Source organism: Carettochelys insculpta, chromosome 32 (genome assembly GCF_033958435.1).
Source record: "Carettochelys insculpta isolate YL-2023 chromosome 32, ASM3395843v1, whole genome shotgun sequence".
NCBI lineage: Eukaryota > Metazoa > Chordata > Testudines > Carettochelyidae > Carettochelys > Carettochelys insculpta.
This window is the reverse complement of record NC_134168.1, coordinates 7,818,140-7,829,829: the sequence shown is the minus strand read 5'-3', so window position 1 is coordinate 7,829,829 and position 11,690 is coordinate 7,818,140. Positions and strand designations below refer to the sequence as shown.

The 11,690-nt window shown below is 42.2% G+C and overlaps 2 protein-coding genes across 2 annotated transcripts; both read left to right on the top strand.

The window, feature by feature from the left end:
• The first annotated feature begins 294 nt into the window (after positions 1–294).
• LOC142004891 (olfactory receptor 10A4-like) lies at positions 295–1,254 on the top strand. Its single transcript, XM_074982570.1, has one exon. The coding sequence runs from the start codon at positions 295–297 to the stop codon at positions 1,252–1,254; it is 960 nt and encodes a 319-aa protein (XP_074838671.1).
• A 255-nt stretch (positions 1,255–1,509) lies between these two features.
• LOC142004890 (olfactory receptor 10A4-like) lies at positions 1,510–10,333 on the top strand. Its single transcript, XM_074982569.1, has 2 exons — positions 1,510–1,533; positions 9,314–10,333. Exons 1-2 carry the CDS (start codon positions 1,510–1,512, stop codon positions 10,331–10,333), a joined length of 1,044 nt encoding a protein of 347 aa, XP_074838670.1.
• Positions 10,334–11,690: the final 1,357 nt, after the last annotated feature.

Below are 11,690 nucleotides of genomic sequence, written 5' to 3'. Positions count from 1 at the left end.
TTGCTGAGTGTCCAGGGAGACTGAAGCGTTATCCTGCAGGATTTTGTATGTTACCATTCCTGATCCCTAATTTATTCTTTTACACAGAGACTGTCCACTTGGGCCAATGTCAGTGGCAGAGGGATATTGCCGGCACATGATGGCATATATTACAAGAGTAAATGTACAGGTGACTGAGCACTGGTTGAAGTTTTTCGTTTACTCATGGGAGCAGCCCTCACTTATGTGAGTTGTAAGGACAGTGGGAATATTTGTGTTATTTTAAGAAAGACCTTTTTGTTGTCTCCCCAGTAGATGAACCATTCTGCAAGAGTTCCTGATGGGAACAAGACCATTTCTGATGTCCTCATCTTGGTGGGGTTTTCATACCTTAACAAGCTGCAAATCCTTCTGTTTCTGGTGCTTCTGATCATCTATTTGGCTACCTTGATGGGGAACCTGCTGGTTATCCTGCTTATAAAACTGAATCCCTCCCTCCAAACCCCCATGTATTTCTTCCTGATGAATCTCTCTTTCTTGGAAATCTGCTTCACTACAAGTATGGTCCCTCAGCTGCTGGTTCACCTCTTGGTGGAGGAAAAGACCATCTCCATTGCCAGTTGTGCAGCCCAGATGTTCTTCTTCAACATCATGGGCCTCACAGAGTTCTGTCTACTTGCGGCTATGGCGTATGACCGCTACGTGGCCATCTGCCGCCCTCTGCACTACACAACCCTTATGAGTGGCCAAGTGTGTGCTCTGCTCGCCGGGGCTTCATGGTTTATTGGCATCTCAGTAGAAGTTGCTCACACTACATGGACCTTCAGCCTGCACTTCTGTGGCTCCAACCGCATCCACCACTTCTTCTGCGATGCCCCGCAAGTGTTGAAGATGGCATGCGCCGACACAACTCATATTCAGATTTTACGTTTAGTTGTGACTGTACTATTTATCATGAGCCCTTTTTTATTGACACTCCTGTCCTACATCTGTATTATCTCCACTATCCTCACATTGCCATCGGCACAGGGGAGGCATAAGGTCTTTTCCACCAGTTCCTCACACCTCATGGTTGTGACTTTGTTCTATGGAACAGCCCTGATCACATACCTGGTGCCCAAGTCAGGCTCCACCACAGAGAGTGACCTACTGATTTCTCTCCTGAACACACTTGTTTCACCAGTGCTCAACCCCATCATATACACTCTAAGGAACAATGAGGTGAAGAGAGCTTTAAGAAACACACTCAAGAAGAGCATCTTTTCATACAGCTGAAGAAATCAAAGAATAAAGAGTGGAGTTAGTTAAAATGGTGGAATGAAGTAAAATCTATAAACAGTTTATCAAATTTCTCACAGTGACTATTAGAATTCTTTCTCCTGTGTCCTCATTTGACAGGCTTTGACATCGCAAACCTGTTGGTACAATGAGGGACATATTACAAAAAAAAAACCCCTCCAAATATTAATTTATCCTTCTGTGCACAAGGAGGACTCATTACATAAGCCCCCCTTTCAATGAAGAGTCGATATGCACCGTGGTAGTCCTTCCCAGGTAATAAGAATTTACACTGGGCTCAATAATAACAGCATTTTATTAAGCAAAACAGTAGAATTTAAGTAGTTATAATTGAGAAGAAGCCAATCAAAGTGAATTCATAGACTAATAGAATCATAGAACACTAGAACTGGAAGTGACCTCAAGAGGTCATCAAATCCAGTTGCCTATCCTTTTGGTAGGACCAAACTCAACTAGATCATCCCTGATAGGTGTCTAACAAACCTGCTCTTAAATATCTCCAGTGATGGAGATTCCATGGCTCCTCTAGGCAATTTATTCCAGTGTTTAACCACCCTGACAGTTAAGAAGTTTCTCATAATGTCTAATCTAAACCCCTCTTTCTGCAATCTCCCTCCTCCTTGTAACCCTCTGAGGTACCTCAAAACCATTACCTTTTCCCCTCTGTCTTCTCTTTTCAAAACTAAACAAGCCCCATTCTTTCAATCTTCCCTCATAGCTCATATTCTCTTGACCTTTCATCATTCTCATTGCTCATCTCTGGACCTTCTCCAATTTCTCCACATCTTTCTTGAAATGTGGTACCCACAATTGGGCACAATACTCCAATTAAGGCCTAATGAGCACTGAATAGAGCGGAAGAATGACTTCTTGTGTCTTGCTCACAACATTCCTGTTAATATATCCCAGAATCATGTTTGTTATTTTTGCAAAAGCATCATGCTGTTGACTCATATTTAGCCTGTCGTCCACAACGACCCCAAATCCCTTTCTGCTCTACTCCTTTCTAGACCGTTGCTTCCAATTCTGTATGTATGAAGCTGATTGTTTTTTCCTAAGTGGAGCACTTTGCATTTGTCCTTATTAAACTTCATCCTGTTTATCTCAGATCATTTCTCCACTTTGTCCAGCTCATTTTGAATTATAAGCCTATCCTTCAAAGCAGTTGCTACCCCTCCCAGCTTGGTATCACCTGCAAACTTAATAAGCATACTTTCTATGCCAATATCTAAATCATTGATGAAGTTATTGAATAAAACCAGTCCCAAAAGTGATCCCAGCTGAAAGCCACTTCTTATGACCATTCAGCAAACCTGAACCATTAATACCTATTCTCTGAGGATGATTATCCAGCCAGTTATGTACCTGCCTTATAGTGGCTCCATTGGAGTTGTATTTGTTCAGTTTATCGATAAGGAGGTCATGCAATACCATGTCAAATGCTCTATAAAGTCTAGGTATACCACATCCACTTTCTTGCCATTATCCATAAGACTTGTTATCATGTCCAAAAAAGCTATCAGACTAGTCTGGCATGATTTGTTCTTTACAAATCCATGCTGGCTGTTCCCTATCACCTTATTTTCTTCCAGATAATAATGCACATGAATTCCTTAATTATTTGTTCCATTATCTTTCCCAGAATAGTAGTTAAACTGACTGGTCTGTAGTTTCCTGGGTTGTTCTTGTTTCCCTTTTTATAGATGGGCACTTTGCTTGCCCTATCTCTCGGGACTTTTCAAAGATGATAACTAAAGGCTCAGAAACCTCCTCTAGCAGCTCCTTCAGTATTCTAGGATGGATTTCATCAAGCCCTGGTGACTTGAGAACATCTAATTTTTCTAAGTAATTTTTAACTTGTTCTTTATGTATTTTATCCTCTAAATCTACTCCCTTCCCACTTGCAAGCATTATGTTAGGCATTTCTGCATTGGCCTTCTGGGGGAAGACTGAAACAAAGAAGTCATTAAGCCATTTCCAAGTTTCCTGGTATTGTTTCTCCCTCCTCACTGAGTAGTGGTCTTACCCTGTCCTTGGTCTTGATCTTGCTTCTAATATATTTATAGAATGACTTCTTGCTACCCTTTAGGTCTCTATATAGCTTGAGTTTGTTCCGTGCCTTGGCCTTTCTAATCTTGCCCCTGCATACATGCATTGTTTGCTTATATACATGTTGTGTAATTTCTCCTACTTTCTGTTGAATAAGTGTCTGCATTTGGCCAGGCCATGCTCGCGAGGCAGGCATTGCCACACACTCTGATTGGACCACAAACCACATCCTGTTGTCAGGCAGAATATCAAAGTTATTCCCGCCAAAATTTCGTGCCTCAATCTCAGACTCTAACCTTAAAAAAGCAAACTCAGGTAGCAACCCAGCACGTCACCTAAATTGTTTCCCTGATTGGCTTATCAAAATCACCCCACTTTCATGAGGCAAGGGGGCAGTTTGGAAGGGTATAAAAGACCCCGCCCTACCGGTGCTCAAGGAGGTAGCAGTGCACGTACCTCCAAGCGCCAGTCAAGCAGACTGATCACCTGTCTGACCACCTCCCCTGGAATTCCAGGCGTAACTCAGGCCTCGTAACCGAATCCATTGTGCCACGTAATGTTTCTGCTGATTAGCATAGGACTAGTAAGTATAAGTTTGTAAGTATACATACAATAGAGTGATAAGTTTCAGTTCATAGTTACAGGAAGAGTTTAGTAATTCTAATAGTATAAGTTGTTAACCATAGAATTTGCTCTTTTTCTGTATTTCAAGAGAGTTCAGAAAAGGTTCCTGCTCCCTGCCCATTCACCAAGGAAGTAATTGCTGGCATTGGGCTTACTTTAAAACACAGGTGATTTTATTAAGGAAAATAGGCTGGATTTCTGTTTAGGGAGCAGACAGAACAAAGCAGGAAACGGAGTAAAATAAACCAACCCACCAGGTCAGAGTAACACACTAAAGAAAATAAAGTCATTATTTGATCTCATCCTGGTTCTTCCCAGCAGCCATCTCAGGTGGGGTCTCCAGGGAGATCTACAGGCCAGGCCTACCTCACTTGAGTTTCACCTCTCCAAACTTCTGGTGCTAAATGACAGACAAGAAGATGGCTTCCTGCATCAGTTGACAGATCACATAGCTTGGTAGTCATTCCTCACGGCAGACCAACCCTCCCCAGGAAGGTTCAAATCTTTCACAGCTCCTTGTCTCTTCCCACTGATTGCTGTGGACTCTGTTCTTGTTCATCCGGAAGGGTCAGCAAAGCACTAGAGCACCACATAGGAAATTACTGACACACAGTCAATATTCATAACGTCCCTTTGGAAAAATGACATATGCACGTGCAGGGGATAATCGTATTCAGCCAATCACAGCCTTTCCAATGATACCTTACCTGACCCATCCTGCCTACAGCACATCTCATTTATGTCATGTCCGTATCATAAGCACCTTTTCAGAGAGCACACAAGTCTCCCATCACACCCTCACATGGTGTGGAGCACACGGCTCCCTCTTGCCTCCAAGCTCCTAAAGTTAATTTGAATGCTTCTGGGAACTTTTCCTCAGTCTGGCCCTGAAGCTTACTGACTGGAGACAAAGGGAACTGTCCCACTGACTGCTCTGGGCTTTGGCTCTGGACCTCCAGAAGGGCAATGGGTCCTATGATCAGGGCAGTTATGTCTAGGAGTGGGGACTCCTTGTGTCTCTTCTGAACTCTGACAAAGGAGTGGGGTGTATTGGTTAGAGCAGGTGGGACTGTGAGTCAAAACTGCTGGATTTTCATCATGGTCCTGAGAGAATTTTGCGGCCCATTGTCTGAGCATCAGGGAAGTGGAGATATGAGCCCTGCATGCTTTTGCTGCCTCTGTAACTGAATCTCTGCATTGTCTTGTTATTGAACAAATCATTCCTCCTTCCAGATAAAAAGGTGTCATGCAGTTTGCTACAGCTGGTAAATCCTATCAGGACTTTCATCCCAAAAACTCACGTGATGATGAAGATAGAACTTCCTATGAAGTGATTGACCTCTTATTTTTTCTGTATGTGTAACGGTTATTCTTCCGATGAGGATTATTACAGGAAGTTTCCTTTGGGGAATTGTTCCCAGGGGTCAATGAATGCAATAAAAACACCTGTTTTCCTTAACAGGTACATTGTGTGTAGCTGGGAGATCCAACTGCACATCCCTCACGTGGTAGGCCATAAAAGACGCACTGAAGCTACCAAATATATTCCTGCTGAAGCCCATCAGCGTTGTGCCCCAAAAGGGAACTGGAGCAAAACCTCGTTTTTCATTCACATTCATGTGTAGATTACCTCAATATGTCTTTGTGCACATGGGTTGTGTCTGCATTCACATCTATCTATCTATCTATCTACTGAAATCCACCTGGCAGTCTGTCTACCAGTATATCATTTAATTTCATGGTCTCGGAATTGATCAATAAGCATTTACTTAATTTCCTCATTTGATTGAGGACAAAAGTGTGACTTCATTGGTAAGGTGCTAATTGCCCCAGGTGCATTTCTCATCTGAGAATCCTGTAGTGCCCACCAGACTGATTGGAGAGAAGCAGATTATCTCCTGATTCCATTTGGAATTTTGTTGCCGGGCTGGCGGTGGCATTTTTCTGGCATCTCTCATCTTCCCTTTCCTCAGCTGTTATCAGCATGCAGTGACTCGAAATGGAAATGTGGTTTCTTAAGCTATGCGTTGTGTTTGGATCCACATCCTGTTGGCTGGGTGGGCTCCATCTGATCTCTTTCCCTAAGAGTAAATGCTGTAGACATGGTGACCCAGAGTTAAATGTGTTTCACTTAAATTTGTCTCAACTCTCTCTCCACACGTCGGCTTCTTCTGATTCCCTGGATTCCCTGAAGCTCTCTGAAAATCTCAGTCCGCTGTCAGTGACAAAAATCTAAATGGACCTTATTCCAAATGGTGAGCGAATCTCTGTATTTATTTGAAACTGTTTCCAATGTCAGCTGATAAACATATCAAAATCCCTTCTAAACAAGCAAGTTCAACTCTGTCGATGTTTTCCATGAGAAAACTTTGAAGCTGCTGGAAGTTTTCAATTTTCTATTCAATGTCGCATGAGGTCTTCTTCATTGAAAGTAGGTCTTTAGCTCTTTCCACTTTTCATATCACCTCCCGGTGAAAGAAAATATGGAAACAATGGAATTTGCCATGGGAAAGAAATTTCATTTTCCAGCCAGCTCTCAATGAACTGCAATCGTTGTGTCGACAAAAGAAACGTCCGTGCAGATTCCTCAGGGGTTCATGTTTGGAGAATATCACTGTTTTTGTCTGACATTTTTTCTCTGCAGTGCACTTATAGAGTGCTCCCCCAGTGTTTACTGAGGTTTTTGGTTTTATTTTTCTCTCTTTGACTGTCTGTCACTCTCTTCCTGTGTCAGTGGAAGTTTCTGAAAGAAGGGTGGTGGAGTAAGCGATTTCCTCTCTCAGTGAATTTTTGGGCACAGTGAGTGTGCAATTTGCTGGAAAACGGTGCTTTGGTCATGACAGAATTCCAGCTACCAAGAGACTTCAATTTCCATTTTTGGAAGTGTCCACTCAAAGAGCAACCTCAGGCTCATCTTTCAGTCACTCCCAATTTCCTGCTGTGTAGAGCACTGTGCTTTCATGTATTACTCTTTAGAGCTCCTTAGTGAAGGTGCTAAAGGTCTGCAAAATATCATGTGTGTTAATTCGCCTTTGAATTTCAACTCTGTTGCTTCAGTTCGTATGAAGTTCGTATTCAGTAAGGATCTTTGAAGAGAAATATTTGTGGAAAATATCTTTTACCTTGTAGGCTCTTTGTTCTTTCAGATTTCTGTCTGGCCAGGCTATAGAACGAGGACGCACGTAGGGTGCAAGTCATTGTAGCTCTTTTTCCACTCAAGGAGCTGTGAAGATTTACAGTGGCTCATAGTGTCATAGACATATAAATAGTGGTAGTTTTTTAACGTGCTTTTACACAAATGCTAGGAGTCTGTCTAATAAGATGGGTGAACTGGAGTACCTCATATCAAAGGAGGAAGCTGACATAATAGGCAGCTCAGAAACATGGTGGAATGAGGACAATCAGTGGGACACTATCATACCGGGATATAAATTATATCGGAAAGACAGAACAGGTCGTGCGGGTGGCGGAGTGGTACTATATGTGAAGGATAATATAGAATCAAATGAAGCAAAAATCCTAAAGGAATCAAAATGTTCCATAGAATCATTATGGATAACAATTCATTCCTCTAATATGAATATGGCGTTAGGAATATATTACCGACCACCTAACCAGGACAGTGATAGTGATGCTGAAATGTTGAGGGAGATTAGAGAGGCTATCAAAATAAAAAACACAGTAATAATAGGAGATTTCAGTTATCTCCATATTGATTGGGTGCATGTCACCTCAGGACGGGATTCAGAGATTAAATTTCTTGATGCCTTAAATGACTGCTTCTTGGAGCAGCTAGTACAGGAACCCACAAGGGGAGAGTCAATTCTCGATCTAGTCTTGACTGGAACGCAGGAGCTGGTCCAAGAGGTAACTGTTACTGGACCGCTTGGAAATAGTGACCACAATATAATAACTTTTAATATTCCTGTGTTGGGAAGAACACCGCAGCGGTCAAACACTCTGGCATTTAATTTCAAAAAGGGGAATTACACTAAAATGAGGAAGCTAGTTAAACAGAAACTAAAAGGTAGAGTAACTAAACTAAAATCCCTGGAAGCTGCATGGAAACTGTTTAAAGACACCATACTAGAGGCCCAACTTAAATGTATACCCCAAATAAAAAAACACAGTAAGAGACCTAACAAAGAACCACCATGGCTAAACAACCATGTTAAAAAGGCAGTGAGAGAGAAAAGGGCAGCTTTTAAAAAGTGGAAGTCAAATCCTAGTGAGGAAAATAGAAAGGAACATAAACACTCCCAAATTAAGTGTCATAATGTAATAAGAAAAGCCAAAAAAGATTTTGAGGAACAGATAGCCAAAAATTCAAAAAACGATAGTAAAATGTTTTTTAAATACATTAGAAGCAGGAAGCCTGCTAAAAAAGCAGTGGGGCCCTTGGACGATAAAGATATAAAAGGAGCGATCAAGGAAGACAGTGCCATTGCGGAGCGATTAAATGATTTCTTTGCTTCAGTCTTCACGGCTGAGGATGTTACAGAGGTTCCTAAATCTGAGCCAGCCTTTTTAGGTGACAAATCTGAGGAACTCTCTCAGATTGAAGTGACATTAGAGGAGGTTTTGGAGTTAATTGATAAGCTGAATAGTAACAAGTCTCCAGGACCAGACGGTATTCACCCAAGGGTTCTGAAAGAACTCAAATGTGAAATTGCGGAGTTATTAACAGTGGTTTGTAACCTATCCTTTAAATCCACTTTGGTACCAAATGACTGGAAGACGGCCAATATAACGCCAATATTTAAAAAAGGCTCTAGAGGAGACCCTGGCAACTATAGACCGATAAGTTTAACATCAGTACAAGGCAAATTAGTAGAAACACTAGTAAAGAATAAAATTGCAAGGCACGTAGAAGAGCACGAATTGTTGGGCAAAAGTCAGCATGGTTTCTGCAGAGGGAAGTCGTGTCTAACTAATCTATTAGAATTCTTTGAAGGGGTTAATAAACATGTGGACAAGGGGCACCCAGTGGACATAATATACCTAGATTTCCAGAAAGCCTTTGACACGGTCCCACACCAAAGGCTTTTATGTAAATTAGGTGGTCATGAGATAGGAGGAAAGATCATTTCATGGATCGGGAATTGGTTAAAAGACAGAAAACAAAGGCTGGGAATAAATGGTAAATTTTCACAATGGAGGAGGGTAACTAGTGGTGTTCCCCAGGGGTCAGTCCTGTATATGGGAGAGGACATGAGTAGATGTGCAGGTGAATGAACCCCTGATGGTGTGGTTGATGAGGTTAGTTTACTTATGAGAGCTGCACTCACTTTTGCAAATTATAAGGACAATGGGGATACTTGTGTGAGTTTAAAGAAATAATCTCTTTTTGTCTCCTTTACAGATGGTCCCTTCTTCAAAAGTCCCTCATGGGAACGAGACCATCTCAGATGTCCTCGTCTTGGTGGGGTTTTCATATCTTAACAAGTTGCAAATCCTTCTTTTTCTGGTACTTCTGGTCATCTACTTGGTTACCCTGATGGGAAACCTGCTGGTTGTTCTACTGATAAGAATAACCCCTTCCCTCCACACTCCCATGTATTTCTTTCTGGTGAACCTCTCTTTTGTGGAAATCTGCTTTACTACGAGTATAGTACCTCAGCTGCTGGTTCACCTCTTGGTGGAGGAAAAGACCATCTCCATTGCTGGCTGTGCAGCCCAGATGTACTTCTTCAACATCACAGGCCTCTTACAGAGCTGCATTCTTGCAGCTATGGCATATGACCGCTATGTGGCCATCTGCCACCCCCTGCACTACACAACCATTATGAGTGGTCAGGTGTGTGCGCTGCTCGCGGGGGCTTCATGGTTCATCTGCATTTCTGAAGAAGTTGGTCAAATTATGTGGATCTTCAGCTTGCCCTTCTGTGGCTCCAATCGCATTCACCACTTCTTCTGCGATACCCCACCAGTTCTGAAGAAGGCATGCATTGACACATCCCATATTAACATTTTACGTTTAATTGTGATAGTGCTGTTTATTATGAGTCCTTTTTTGCTGATACTCCTGTCCTACATCTGCATTATCTCCACCATCCTCAAGTTGCCATCCCGAGACGAGAGATGTAAAGTCTTCTCCATCTGCTTCTCCCACCTCATGGTTGTGACTTTGTCCTACGGAACAGCCCTGATCACGTACCTGGTGCACACATCTAACTCCACTACAGAGAGTGACCCACTCATTTTTCTCTTGACCATAGTTGTCTCACCAGTGCTCAACCCCATCATTTACACTCTGAGGAACAAGGAGGTGAAGGTAGCCCTGAGAAACACACTCAGGATGAGCATCTTTTCACAAAACTGGAGAAATCAGGCAATGACAAGTAGAATTAGCCAAAGTGGTGGAATGAATGGAACTCCATAAACATTTTATTGAATTCCTCATGGCGAGTCTCAGTGTTGGTACTACAATTTCCTCATTTGATGGTCTATGACTTAATGAAAAACTATTGGGATAACGAGAGGTATGTTGTAAAATGAACCCTCCCGATATTAATTTGTCTTTCTCTGAACAACGAGGGCTCATTACGTCATCCCCCTTTATCAATGAAGAGCAGCGATGCACTGTGGAAGACTTTCCCACCTAAGAATGGTTAAACTGGGATCAATCTTAACAAAAGAATTTTTATTAAGCAAAACAGTCGGATTTAAATGGTTGTAATTGAGAAGAATCTGATCAAAATGTATTACAAAATCACATAAAAGAGAAAAAACACAGCCAATTCTGTTCTTGTGAGTTCTTTCCCTAAAGATCCGTCTTTATATGAGATATAAGCATCAGGTCAGAAACAATCTGATCCCGAACTTCATCTCCAGTAACGTTCTATGTGTTTCTTAGGGTGACTCAGGCCATTTCTGGGGCTAAAGACAAAACCTCTGGGCCCTTTTCATTCCTTTCCTCTATGGAGCCTACGCCATTGTTCTCTTTGTTTCAGAGCGTACTCCAAGGTGGAGCCTTTCACATCAGCAGGTCACTTGTCCACGTTCTATTTAGGCAATCAGCCATTGCCTGTCTGCTGGCTTCACAAAGTTCCTGCCATGTGGCATAACACCCATTAAGTTGGTGAAGTACTGCTATCTCCTCCCAAGCCAGACTCTCAAAACAGGGCAGCCGCACCCCAGTTGAGATTTTCCCAGAGATTTATTTGGGGAACACAAATACATAGACAATAGCTATAACTCCTCTAAGGCAAACGATACATGCCCTAGAAAGGGTTTTAGAGATGCAGCATGTCATAACAGAGCAGGCAGGGTTCATCTTTTGCACAGCTCATTGTCTTTTCCCACCGTGCCATCTCAGCTGTGGTCTCGTTTATTGTTGAGCCTGAAGGGTCAGCAGTGGGTGGGATGCAAAGTACCAAAGATCAAATTACAGATACGTGGTCCAATATTCCAATTGTTCTCTACAAAAATGAGATGAATAGTATTCAGCCAATCACAGCCTTTCCAATCAAAACAAAAAAGCAGTCAAGTAGCACTTTATGGACTAACAAACTAATTTAATAGGTGAGCTTTTGTGGGACAGACTCGCTTCTTAAGACCATAGCCACTGAGTCTTTTCTGGTCTGGCTATGGTCTGAAGAAGGCGTCTGTCCCACGAAAGCTCACGCATTAAATTCGTTTGTTAGTATTCAAAGTGCTACTTGACTGCTCTTTTGTTTTGATCGTGTATAGACTAGCACGGCTCCCTTTCTGTTACTAGCCTTTCCAGTGATACCTTA